Source organism: Chlamydotis macqueenii, chromosome 16 (genome assembly GCF_036417535.1).
Source record: "Chlamydotis macqueenii isolate bChlMac1 chromosome 16, bChlMac1.mat, whole genome shotgun sequence".
Taxonomy (NCBI): Eukaryota; Metazoa; Chordata; class Aves; order Otidiformes; family Otididae; genus Chlamydotis; species Chlamydotis macqueenii.
Genome location: NC_141571.1, coordinates 7,249,923 through 7,263,902, shown reverse-complemented (window position 1 = coordinate 7,263,902; position 13,980 = coordinate 7,249,923). Strand labels below are relative to the sequence as shown.

At 39.1% G+C, this 13,980-nt stretch overlaps 1 protein-coding gene across 2 annotated transcripts in view; it reads left to right on the top strand.

Moving 5' to 3' along the window:
• Nucleotides 1-13,980, top strand: part of PREX1 (phosphatidylinositol-3,4,5-trisphosphate dependent Rac exchange factor 1) — a 174,028-nt gene that overhangs the window by 110,847 nt on the left and 49,201 nt on the right. For both annotated transcript variants that reach the window (XM_086760400.1, XM_086760399.1), the window contains exons 10-14: nucleotides 144-291; nucleotides 4,436-4,536; nucleotides 8,113-8,216; nucleotides 8,915-8,964; nucleotides 13,321-13,396. In XM_086760400.1, the coding sequence (XP_086616526.1) occupies nucleotides 144-291; nucleotides 4,436-4,536; nucleotides 8,113-8,216; nucleotides 8,915-8,964; nucleotides 13,321-13,396 (479 nt within the window). The remainder of the gene's footprint in view (nucleotides 1-143; nucleotides 292-4,435; nucleotides 4,537-8,112; nucleotides 8,217-8,914; nucleotides 8,965-13,320; nucleotides 13,397-13,980) is intronic.

Here is a 13,980-nt window from a genome sequence, read left to right as displayed (position 1 = left end):
TCATTTTTCCCCCTTATTTGCAAAATAAGTCAGTTAATTTATATGTTTCTACCATTTTTTTCTATCTGGCTTCAGCTTTTGACTTTGAGCAAACACTTTATCTGATGTTAAGAATCTGAAGGAATTTCTGCTTTATATTCCAGGTTTGAAACTGGGAATGGAGAGAGATGCATACGTCATGATTGCAGAGAAAGGAGAGAAGCTGTACCAAATGATGATGAGCAAGAAAGTGAACCTTATCAAGGACAGGAGGAGAAAATTAAGTACTGTTCCCAAGTGCTTTCTTGGCAAGTAAGTGGCATTTGAATTGAAAAGGCCCTTTCATATCAATTAGAAGAATGGACTCTGGATTTTCTGTGAATGGCATTGTGAGGTCAGACGAGATGTGCTTTGATGCAGCTTAATTGAAAAGGCCGTAACTCCCATTACAGTTTTGATTTATTAAAATTAATGGTTGATTTTTATTTTACATCATACACAGCCTCTATAGTGACAGCTCATTCTATTGTACAGTAACTCGTAACAGCTGTTTCAAATCTGCAAAAGGAATAAGAAAAAAATACCTTAACTCCCACAAGCTCAGGGCTGTTGGTGGCCTAACCTATATCCTCTTTTGTACACAAGCAAATGCTTACCAGGTGATGTTTAAGTCCAGCAAAACTGTCCAAGTCTCAGGATTAAATTTAGAAGTTTCCTGTTTGTCAGTGTAACAGACATAAAAGAAATTTTGAACATCAGGAGACCTGCTGCATTCATTAGAAGTATAGGGCTTTATTGGCTGGAAAAAAAACTTTCACTCAGACTAGATATTACAAAATAATTCTTAAGAATGACATGTATGAGGCAGTAGAAGAGAGACCCCGTGGATGAATCAGATCAGAGATTAGATATGGCAGCAGTGGGGCTACTGCAGGGAAATGCACTGCGTGGCACACAGGGAGACACATTAGTTGACCTGAGAAGACTTTTCCACCTCAGCTGTTTGTGATTGAAGTGATCAGCTGTGGGAGGAAAAAGAGTTCTAAGAGGCAGATTATCCATTCATTTCCCTTCCCTCCCCCGTCTCTGTAACAGCATTTGCAGGCAGTTTTCTTTGTGCACAGGGTATGGAAACGATGCGTTGTCTTTTCTGCCTGACAGAAGGCAGCCTGGTAGCATAGAATTGCAATGTTTCAGCTATTAAATAGATTCTTGATTTTTGTAGATTTGGTTGCTTTTTTCCTCTTCACACACACCCCCATCCCCCTCTCTTCCCCAGCTGATCTTGGTGGATTCAAATTGAAACCTTTAAGCTCTGATTTTGGAAGCATAGTATAGCATTTCCTATTTTTCATGTAACAAGATGTACCAGGTCAGAAACTTGCTTTCTTCCATTGCTGATTTATCTGAGTCTGTTGGATTCCCTGATATTTTACTTAGTCTCGAGTCTTATCTGGGATTTCCTGCTACTCCTTTTTGTTTTAAAATGTCAGTTCTCTTACATGCTTCACAGTCTGTCCTCTCATTGCCCTCAGTTTGTTTGACAGCCACCTGACACTCCAGTAGTGAGGACTTGACCTAACTTTGCCAATGGGTAACTGAGCCCAGACTGAGGTACCTACAGGTATCTTGATCTCTGACAAAGGCATTATTTCTGCTAATGGCCCAGCCGTCCCCGTAGAAAATAACTCTGCTCATATCTTCTCAACATTCACTTGTCGGTACAGTCCTGGGCAACTCAGCTGAGTGTAACTCAATCAGTACAACCCAGTCATGACTTGCAGGTTTTTCATATAATTCCTGGGGCTTCCCCTGAACAATATATATTGACTGTGACCTATTCATTTTTTCAGATATTCCTGCCTAAGGGAGTCACTAATAGCTGTGCTGAGATGTACCTAGTGGTTTTCTGCTACATGCAGCTGAGAGTAACACTAAGGCTGCGAAAAATAGTTTTTTTCTCTTGGCCTTTGGGTATCAGATAGCATCTAATAATTCAAGAGAGAAAAAGTGTTTGCAGAAAAAAGAGCATGAACTAATCCTGGTATCTTCAGAAATACCATATGCATTTATTTATAAGGCTGTTTATTGAACTTAACTTCAGCACCTGACTTGCTTGAGTGCAAATCTGGCATTTAGGCATGTGGCTAGTGATAGAGTGGGAAGGATGTGTGTTGGTGCCAATATTTGTAAATGATATGTTTGCCATGCTTCTTTTCAGCACCGCATGAAATTGATTGCAAAACCTTGTAACAGAGGAATCTGTTAACCTCAGGAGATTCCAAACGTATCTGATCAGGTTGCACAAACCTGGATGGGTTAGATTTTCCTGTGTATTTTTTGAGTAGAAACCCAGCTGTTCCAAGTCCCTTAATTTCAGAGGTGTAGTTGGGAGATGGTGTCCTGACTTGCATGCCAGATGAGAACTGGGAAGCAGCACTGGGAGGTGAGGATACCTTCAGTTATACTGGAGGGCTGCTTAGAACGGGATGAGGAAACAAATCAAGCTTTGCCATGCACTTTTTGAATTGCTGTTTTTTTAGCTAGAGTCCAGCATATGCCTAAAAAACCTCTTGGAGTATTTCTGGATCATGCACTTTTCAGTACCTATAAAGCCTTCAAAGCAAATGATTACTGATTTTGCTTATGAATCAAATGCCACAGAAGTCTTAAAAGAAGCTGTTAAGAAAATCGTCCTGTGGTTCTGAAGCTTCAGGGCTGTGAGAGTAGTGTTCAGTTATTTTCCTTTTTCAGCTCACAATTCCAAACTTTAAGACGACTGCCTTACATTTACAATCCAAATAAACTCCAGGGACACAGTTCTAAATAAAAGAAGTAGGAAAGCTTACTGGGTAGCAGTGTTCTGCTGGAGTTTTGGGCGGCTCTTTAAGTGCTGTAAACTGCCACAGACCCATTGCGCTTGATGGAAAAATGTATAGCAATTGGGCATCTGCCCTAGGTACCAAACATGATTACAGTTGCTGGCCACCATGTCTGTGATGGGGCACTCCACAGAGTGTGTGTCTTGTATTCTCAGTAATGAGTGGGGAGGATCATTCTTACTTTGCTTTCCTCTGCAGTTTCTGTTCTGTTTCAGTTTTTAAACACTTATAGAAACAGTTCAGAATCACTGGGAAATTGAGAATGAGCTTTCCTTAGGAGATAGTCTGACTCATGAGTACAGGCTTTAGGAGTTTTACAAAACACTGCTGGTTTCCATGGGATTCCCCTGGCGTGGTTGAATAGATTCTGCTGCTTTTTCTACACTATGACAGTTACAGAGTAGCCCCTCAGCAAACCGAAGTTTTCAGTGTTGAAGTTGTTGTTATTCTAAAGGCAAAATGCAAATGCTACCTACAGCTTAGATGAGTCAGCTCTGCTAAACATGAGGAGGCTAAAAATACATCATTTAGAGCCCACAAGTGGAGGCAGGGATACTGGTTTTGATAAGCAGCAACCCTCAGCACTTTGGCAAGCACCCAAGTGGCTGATTGAGCTCAGATTTCCCATATGTTGCTGTACTTTCATATATTCCTTTTGTTCTTCTCTGAATTTAACACATTTCTAGTATAATCGCTAATTAACCTGGCAAACAACTCAGCCCCCTGGGCTTTGGCAGTGCTGTATTCATCAGGCTTGCAATGTCCGTTTTTCTGTACTTACTGTTTCTAATTGAGTAACAACCTACATATCTGTCCATTTTTGGCATATATTCTGCTCATACGTGCAGCTCTGCCCCTCACCAGAGAGAGGTTTTGTTTTGTGCTGCATGAGCAGACAAATTTAGCACCTTTTGTCTATAAATTAGAAGCATCATTTATGTATCTGCCAGGTACCAACTCCAGTAAATGACCTTAAATTAACCTGTCAGTGGAACTTGTGCTCTCTCTTACTGCTCTGTGCTTGAATTCAGTAGATGGAACCTTCTGTCCTAAGTCCTACTGTGATTCCATTAAAGCCACTGGGGGAGGGGCGAAAGGGCAGGAATCAAACCAAGTGAAGAAAGGTGAGCGTACGTAACTAAGACCACGAACACTGCTTGGAGGAATAGCTTGGATAGAAGTAGAAGTGTTTTCTCTACTGTTCAATTTATTATTTTTAAGGTCATCAGTTAATCTTGCTTTCCTTTTCACCCCTGGATGCTCAATTAAATAAGGGTTTCAGCGTTTTTATAGATCCAGCCAGGTCATTTTTCCTTTTGTGTGCATGCTAATTACGAGGAGCTAAGGGAAATGGTGGGAAAAGTCACAGATAGGAGATCTGGATCTTCTGCAGAGTATTTCCTCCAAAAATGTGGGAAATGGAGCCACCTAGTAGAGATATCATCATGTACAACAGTTTTCACACTTGCTTCAAGGAGAGAGTCTCCTGTGGTTGGATGATGACTTGCAGAGACACATATCTGCTTATATGTGGAGAAAAAAGCTAATTGTTTCTGTTCTGCTTCCCTTTGCAGTGAGTTTGTGTCATGGCTCACAGAGATTGGAGAGATAAGCAAACCAGAGGAAGGGGTCAACCTGGGACAGGCACTACTGGAAAATGGAATTATTCATCACGGTGAGTGCTCCATGCCATAAAGAGATGTCGGATTTCAGTAGTGCCGTGGAAGTGCGGGTGGAAAACTGACTGCAGCTGTTCACATGATGTTCATATACTTTCCTGTACCATACTATTCAAATTCTCAAAATGTTTAATGACTTTGGGGATTAACGAGTGGGCACATTTATGTCATGAAAACAGGACTTGTTGGATATTCTGAAAGTGTTTATACCTGCAGTTGCTTGATTGCTTTGCAACATCTTTGTTGCAGATTATATCAGATATATATTCCTTTGTACTTTGTGTGTTTGAAAATCTGTAGTGATCGATAAATATAGCTTTCCATATGAGACATCAGCAATACAGAGGATAGCTGAGCAGTGCTTTTTTAGATTTGAGCACAGGTACGAACAGAGTGAGGGGCTCCAGACAATGGGTTGCTCTTAGAGACTACTTGTTGTAAAAAAAAAAAAAAGAGATGATGAAGAGTTTGTCTTGGGATTTGTTCTTTCCAGCTTATTTGGCAAGAATGTCTGTCTTAAAAATAGTGATGCACCATATTTCTTCATCACACCCAGCAAATGACCCTGAAGTGTTGTGATGTGGAGTATTTTAGAAGAACAGGACAGTGCATACAAAAGTGCTGCATGACCCAAGTGGCAGAAGATGCTTGTTTGAAAATTTTCTGTGCTATCTGCATTTCGACTAAAATAAGATCTTTCTCCAGGTTATATCCTTTAAATCCACATTTGTCCCGCTGTTTCCTATTATTTTCATATTATGTTATGCAGACAGAGGAACATAGTTATATTCTAGTTAAACAGCAGATGCCCCAATTTTAACTTTCGGGCGAGTTTAGCTGCAAAATGCACATCAAAGGAATAAGGTATATAGGTCTTAAGTCACCAGTGGTCTACATTTCCATACAATCTCTTGGAAACCAATTTAAATAGGGGAGCCATTTAATTAGGCTAGTCTTGCTTTAATCTCTTGGTAACTCAGCTCCACAAACTTGTCTTTCAGGTGGCAATAACACTGTTAAGAAATGATGTCTATTATCTTCTTTTAATTAACACATAGAGAAATGGAACGTGAGCAGTACCATAATCCTTCATGCACATATACTTCCATCCCCAGGTACCAAGACATTCAGGCACATTCAGATTTTGAAGAGCTTTGAGCATGAGCTCAAAAGCACTGATCAATTTTGAATACTTGGCCCTAACTGTGGCTTTGGAGAACTGAAACAGTCTGGCTTCCATGTGTTGAGATCAGCCTTTGGATGAGGAATGCTCTTTTGCGATCCCACCCTTACTTCCCTATGTTCTGAATGTGTACGCTTGCACTATTGGTGCAAGAAGCTTTTTGAGACTTGTTTCACGGTGACCGTTTACTTTGCCATAACTTCATACTTTGACACTTTCAGGAGTGTCCTTTTTCTCTAGACGCAAATTTATAGCTTAAAGAAAGTTGTGCTGTTATATCTGCTGCTCCCCTTATTCAAGTGCCTTGAGTAAGATGCATCCGGTTCGGTTTTAATATTACCTTTAGTTAGCGTTCATGGTGTTAGTGTCTCTAATGACAGTTATTGCTGGACATTGGAAGGTATTTTCAATGCTGCGTTTACTTAAGGAAATACCCCTTGAGATCTTGAGAAACCATTAGATAGGAAAGTATCCTGTTATGTATCTCCTAAAGTAGCCAGAATTTAAAACTTACGCATGATAATGAAGCTGTTACCCCTGTTCTACATTAGGCAATATCTTTTATCTTTTGTTTTCACTTGGCATAACATTACTGTCAGGTGAAAACTGCTGATCTCTCAGCCTGCCTGAGAAGCAAGGCCATAGATTAGTAAATGCTGAGCTCTGTGCTAAGTGCTGAGCTCTGCGTGTTTTATCACTCAGTTTCCTTTGTATCTTCTTTAATTCTGGCTATTTTATCTGGGACTGCTGATGTGGAAGTTCTGGTACATGTCACAGAGAGCAGAAGCGATCAAAATCTGATCTGCTATGTGCCTGGCACAAAAGACACTTGCTGCAGACTCAAGTCTCAATTGGATTTAGAAATATGAAATCTAGAGTATGCAGGCACTTGAACAAATCAATAGCTTACACAGCTTAGAGATTCCACTGTATACAAAAGCATATACTTCAGATCCTGCAAATTTTGTTTTACTCTGTAAAATTAAGGAAAAATGTCACCAAAAGCACAAATAGTAATGAAGTATTCGTAGACCAAGATTTCCCATGTAATGAGGGAATATCTTAAGAAATTCTGGTCTCTAACTTCTAAACAATTATCCTGCCTGCTCTGCAAGGCTCAGCCTAAATCTCAAACCGAGTCCTGGTACTTCTGAGTTTGCCTAACCTAGCTTAATTGTCTTTAGTCATCCAGCGCAATCAGTTTTCTCAGGTTAATCAAGCCCGGGCTAAGATGCGTATTAAATAGTCTAAATCCTTATTTTCTCTCAGTTCATCAAATGCTGTGCCTACACTGTGAAATACTACATCCAAAATATTCAAGAGTGCTCCAGCACAAAGATCTGGCCGTGGCTTTGTTGCATGGACAAAGGAGGGAAGATTGCTGTGACTAAGCTACCCCACCTTTTCTGCTGTCTGCTTTGCTTGCTCTTTAGATTTCCTATTCCATCTCTACATAGTTGTAACTGGTCTCCATTGAAGGAAGCTGTGTACAGTGGCATTTCTGTGCTACATACTGCAAAATCTGGAAGATACTTTATTACTTATTTTGAATTTGAGCTGTCATTGGCACTTTTTACTTATAGTTACCCCTTATTTACTAAACGGTGAAACAAATAATTTCTAGTATTTACTAAATTACTATCTTCAGGATAAACTTAAATGTAACTGGAGGCTTCAACCCTGTTTGAAACTGAATATGATTTTTAACTCTTACCTGATTTTGGCGAATGCTTCTTTTGAAATGGTTCCTTATCACACTGAAACGTCTTTAGTGTCGTTGTTTTTAAAGCCTATCAGTATATAACATTACCCAATAAGATTTTAACTGCCCTACTGTGGAATGGCTAGTCTAAGTGAAAAAAGCAGTCTCACGGAAGTGCTATTTAATTTTTAGAAGGAACTCACAAGTAAATACAGGAACCCTGGTAGAAGAATACCTCTAACAGCTGTGGTTCCTTTCAGAAGCATGCTTCTGCTTTTGGAGTTGCAGAACTTTGGGCAACTGCAAAAATCCCTTTAGTGCTGTGATAGCTGTTTTGGGAATTTGCAGGCACTTTGTTAAAAACTTACTGAAAAAAGTCAGACAGTCCCAATTACCTTCTCAAGGACTGTTTCCAAAGCCTTACATAAACTGAATCTGGTGGACAAGGAAGAAATTTTAGTCTTATTGAAGCTGCAGTATTTTAGAAAACTACTTTTGTTGGTGGAGCTATTCAGAAGGGCACATAAGCATGTATACACACAATAAGGGGAAATTTGCAGAACTGAGACTTCTCTTCAGAAAATGGTAGATGCAAGCAAATACTTAGGTGTAGATGTACCAACTGATCTATGAAGAACATAGTAGGGGAGAAAAGACTGATTTTAATTAACATACCTGGTGGTTTAGTTTCAGATAAGCACCAGTTTAAGAATGAGCAGGTGATGTACAGATTTCGCTATGATGATGGAACGTACAAGCCAAGAAGTGAACTGGAAGACATCATGTCCAAGGTTTGTATTATCATTCTTAGTTGTGATTTGCATCAAAAGAGTTTGCTCTACCTCTGAATGTTGTTGACCTGTTGTATAGGAGACCCCTAATGCTGTTTCTTTGTTGTATTAAGCTATCCATCCTAATGCCATACGAGACATTCACTCTTAGAGAGAGGAAGCAGAGCTTAGCAGTAAATAATGATACAGTTGTGACTGCAGCCGAGGCTGCTGATTACAGTGCTAGCATAGTCACAAAAGGTCTTAAAAGAAAACAGTAAGCTGTAATACAGCATGTCTGCTGAAAATCTGGGCATTATGGTTCAGGGAGATTGAAGAGATCAATATTTTACTGCTGTTCCTGATAATTTCTGTTGATCTCATATCTGCCTAAATACCTTCTAATAAATTGTATTTCTTCTTATGGACATCAGTTCATGGGTTAATTATGAGAAGGGATTAGTGGAGAAAATGTTGGAATGGAGGTGATTAGAGATAAAAGAACAGATTTTTTTTTTTTTTTTTTTTGCTTCTGGAGGCAGGGAAAGAAGAAAGAATGTTTGACAGAGAGGGTAAGGGAACTGTTTTGAAAAACAGTTAATCAATAGATCATTCCAGCTGAATAAAAATACCAGTGTCTAGGTGTGGCTAGCTTTGGCTAGTCAGTGTTTCTTTAAAAAGGAAAAAACTAGTAATAACATGCATCTTTCCTTCTTCAGGGTGTAAGGCTGTACTGCCGACTGCACTGCCTATATACTCCAGTGGTAAAGTAAGTTCACCTTCATGATCCCCTTGTATATATTACCTGGCCTTGTGAAAATGATGACATGTTACTGTTGAAATCTCTCTTCTTTTGTATTATAAACAGTAATTTTCTGCATTTTCTTGGCTCTTCTACTACCCTTCTGTCTCCAAAGTTTAGATCTGTACTAGTACTTCTGCTGGAAGATGTTGGAACTGGGTTCTGGGAGAGTGAAAGGCTGGTGCTAGTCTTCCTGACATTCACTTCCTCTGTCAGTTCATGTGAGCTGTTAGCATGACACAAGTTTATTTGTTTACTCTGCCATTTTCTGTGAGTTAAAGTGGGTGTGATTAATAAGTGACTACTGATTCAGGGCAGATTGTGCAGTATGATTGTAGCTGCTTTATTATTTGGGTTGTAGAAAATGTAAGCAGATGCGTAAGTCATGGAAACAGATTCCAGTGTGATGCTAGGATTCTTTCATTCAAAGCACCCTAAACAAACAAAAATCAGTCTGAAGTTGAGTAAAACCTGAAGCTATAGTTAGGAAAAACCCTGAAAATTTTGGGTGGAATCTTCAGAACTTAGCTCTGTGTAAATAAATGTTAGAATTGAGATAATCTGCAAGCACTAGTTAACTCTCTTCCCAGGTCCCAGGAGGTGATTTTCAGATGTTGTTGCCTTACTATGACATCAAATGAACATTTCTGGCCTATAATGGAAACCACCCTGAGCCATGTAGATGTTCTGTTTAGGTGTTTGTGATGGAAAATCAGGCATTTTCACTTAGGCAAATTTCATTTTTACATACAAAAGTCTGACAAGGAGGAAAAAAGCCTTTGGTGGGCGTGACTGGAGTCCCAATTTCAACAAAACTTACCTCCTGTCCCCAAGTTGTGCAACAGCTGTTTCACTGAGAGATGTCATTGTCATGCTAAAAGGAGCAGCAAAGGTAGTTACAGTTCATCAGTCATAAATCTGCCTAATTAGATCTCTGGGTTTTTTTTTTCAGAATAGCTGTTCTACAACAGTACAAATGTCAGTTAGCCTAAAGGGTATGGAGAGAGCAGGAAAGCATGATGCAGCCCTTGGTAGGCAAAATACTTATGTATATGCATGTGTGTATTTGCACATACACGTTTCACACCTTAAGGTGGCAATTCACATGCAGAGTAGGAATAATGGTAAGTGAAGCTGAAAAAATTTCACTGACCTCAGGGTACATATAAAATGAGAGGGATGTAGTCTTAAGCTTTAGGGAATCAACAAGGACAAAATAACTACCATAGGCCTGTCCTGTGGTGTTTTACCAATGTGCTATTTTTGTAATAGAATCCTAGCTGGAGAATCTTCTAATATAAGGATTAATCTGTGTTAGTGACAGCATGAATCTAAATTCTGTATGACTGGTGAAAAATACCAGACTCTCAGAAGCTTTACAATCTTTCTGGATAGGCTTAACGTTCTCCGTATGTTCAGGCTCTTCTTCCTGCCATTCTCTTTCCTACTCACTCTTGCTTTTGTCTCCCTGTTATAAAACTGAATCTCCAAGGCTGTCATCTTTTCATGTCTTCTTATCATGTCTTTTTGCTTCTTGCAAAGTGCAAAGTTAGTTGTGCAAAGACTATTACTTTCTTCTGTACCTTTGGACCACTGCTTTGTCTGAGACATCTTCAGACTGCTGATTCCTGCAGTCATGCTAGCAAGGTTGTTGAGGGAGGCCTGCTTTTCTGGTGCAATCTTCCTTCTAGAAAATTGGTAAAACTGCTTGGAGTAGCAGGTACGTGTGCCAAGAGGATCTGGAGGAATCATAAAGTTCAAAATTAAATTATGTTGTTGACAACCTTGGGATATAATTTTGCTAGTTTTCTTCCCTGAAAACCTGGGAGTTCCTGTGTAGCCTTTGCTTTTACAATTTTCTTTAAGTAAACTCTGACACTGATGTACTTTGAAGGTAAATGATACGTCCCACTGGAAACAGTGTGCTACTTTGGAGGATTCAAAAAGTGTTTTGAAAAATCTTAGACATAGAGAACGTTCTGAATATGTCTCTGATCTACTCCAGAAAGTTGTGAGGGTGGTAGAACTTGCTCACACTTACACACGTGCTGGACAATACTTCAGTATGTAGATGAGCTAGACTGTGTGAAGAACTTTATATTCCCCTAGTTTCTGTGAGGCGTCAAGGTTCTGCCAAAATTTCAGTGGTTTCCACATCTATATTTGACTGTTCACCTGCAGCTCATGGTTCTGGACAACATTCTATGATTCATACACTGCTCTTGTTCAGGCTAGGTTGAAATGGGGGGGAAAGTCAGTGAACTAATGTTGGAATATTCATCCTGACAAGCATTTAAATACAAGCAGTGAGAGACTGGGCCTTGGACCGAGATCCTGGTGCCAGCTTATTCAAAACTCTAGCTCTATATCAGTATCTGTATTAAAATGTTGGGAGTTGCTTTTCACAATCTGCAAACCCCTACTCATTAGTACTCAATATTTTAATGCTTTGCTTTATTGTTCTGACATTTCAAAAGCACATTTTCTCAAGATAAGAGTGTGAGAGGGGAAAAAACTGCCCAGAAAACTCCCACAGATTTGTGCTGGGTTTAGCACATTACTGGAAGACAAGTCGAAAAATGTGTGTAAGCACTATGAGGAAAGCTTTTGTTTTGAGGACACACATTTCTGGAAATGCTGTCATGGTTTCTTGTTCTTTTTATTTTTTTCCCGAGTTCTGAAAGTCCTGCTTCCCTTTCTAATTTCTCACACCTTTGCATTCTGCAAGCACAAAGGCATTTCTGCTGCATTTATTTACAAAAGCCAGTCACAACATGTTTGTACTGTAGATGGTTAGTAGAAGGAAAACTTGAGTAGGATGAATTTTAAATGGTGGTTTGATTTTAGACTTTTAGGAAAAAAAAAAAAAGGAAATAGTAAATGGTGTGGTGCTAATGGAAGAGGTTGATTTGACAGAACTGAAGAATAAAGTCTTCTCTTGAGCTGCCATGTAGATACATCCGGACTGTAAAACAGTCACAGTGGCTGTGAAAGTTTCCTTCCACAGTCGTACCAGTGGACATCAAGCTTGAAATAGAAGGACCACCTCCAAGGGTGAGAGAGGAGTTAATTCTTCATAGCCTTTCAGCGTTTGGCCTCTCTACTGAGACTCTCAACAAGAGGGAGCCAATTAAATGCAAATTAATTGTGGTAATGGCTTTTGTGATGTGGAGCTAGGAACTGGATCAAGACCACCAAACTTATTTCACACGGGCCAGTAAACAGCCTTAAAATGGAAAGAGCTTTTCATTCTTTCATGAGCTGGATTAAATCCAGTGACCTGGAGGTGAAAGGTGTTAGAGCCCAATGTCCTGAGCCACATAGTCCTCTTATATTTGTATCAAAATTCTTTAGAAGTATTTTATTAAAGACTAAAAACATCCATTATCTCCATGACTCTGGGAAGAGGAATAGAAGAAAACTGCTAAATGCGGCAAGTTACAAGAGGGTTTCTTTTCCTTATTTCAGGAACAGTGCTGCTCTCTATAGAGGCTGTGTGAGAGATGGTGTGAGTTGTGTTACAAGACTTAAATACAACACTTTTTATTTATTTATAATGACTGAAATTATCTAATGCCATAAAAGAACACCATGTACCCTATTTGTATCTGGCTACTCTGTGATATTTTGCTACAGGAAGTTAAATCTGAAGTAAATCAGAAAAAAATCTCTCTTGACAGAGTAGGCTAAAAGGTGCTTAAGTCAGTGATTCTAAGAAAAAGGGGGAACAGAGGGAATATGTAGGGAATATTGGTGGGTAAAGCCTAGAGAAGAACTATTTAAGCTTGTAGATGGGTTGGCACTGAACCAGTAAATGTAAACTGGACATGAATGGGTTTAGGATGAAAACTAGAAGATGACTTCCAGCCAGAAGAATGTCAGCAGGACTGATGGTGGTGATATTCTAACCTGAGTTAAAGAAACAGCTCAATACATCTGTGAAAAGAATGTCCTGGTTGCCTCTGGCAGGAGTAGACGCTCTCTGAAGATGGCTTGAAACAACATCTAGAGAAACTGAAAATAATGCTGCTCTATACTGATCTGAAATATCTTCCTAATTCAACTTGTTAGAAGAGTTTAAAAACTAGTCCTTTCTTCCAGAGAAAAAGGATATCTGCTTCCTATTCTTTGTCTTCTTTATTTGTGGCTAGGAGACTCTTTTTCTTTTTTTTTTTTTTTTTTTTTTTTCTTCTTCCCATCTATAATTCTTCTCCTTTCCTCAACTTCATAATAGTAGGTCACAATAGTATATGTAGGTTTAGAGTGCAAAAGAAGTGTTTACCTTTTTGTCCTGATTTTCCCTGAATTCTCTTTCTTAATTAGAGACCGTGACTACCACCTAAAGACCTACAAATCAGTAATGCCTGCAAGTAAACTAGTGGACTGGCTTATTGCACAGGTAAGAATTTTAAGATACTGCTGCCTTTGACAGGTAGCTTAATTTTTCAGTTCCATTTAAAAGTAAATAAAACACATTTATCTAGACAACATAATGAAACGTATTCTGATTCTTTGAGCTTAAAATCGTATGCTTTCTATTATTGTACATCTGGTGAAAACTTACTGTTTGTCAGCATAAAGAGGAAGAAAGTCCTTTGTTAGCCCTAGGAGTGGTGAACTGACTGTTTTCTTTTCTATTTCTTGTGATTTTCTGAAGATGTTTAAAGCAATGTTGATCTCATTTAATCTCATATAGGTGTGGTACAACTTTAGTGAAAAATTTATGTAGAATTTTACACCAACAACTCCACCATTATCTTTAGAAATTTTAGTAGCCCAACATTTACCTTGTAATTACAGAGAAGAGCATGTAGCTTGGGAAATTAAAAATTTAGTTTTGATAGCCTGAAGCAGTCTAAGGGGAGAATGTGGGATGTTGCTCACCATCGTGGAGTCAAATGCACATTCTGGTTTTGTCTTAAATAATGGTCTGATTCATGATCACATTAAGTCCTGTACTGCCAAGAAGACATAAAGAGAGGC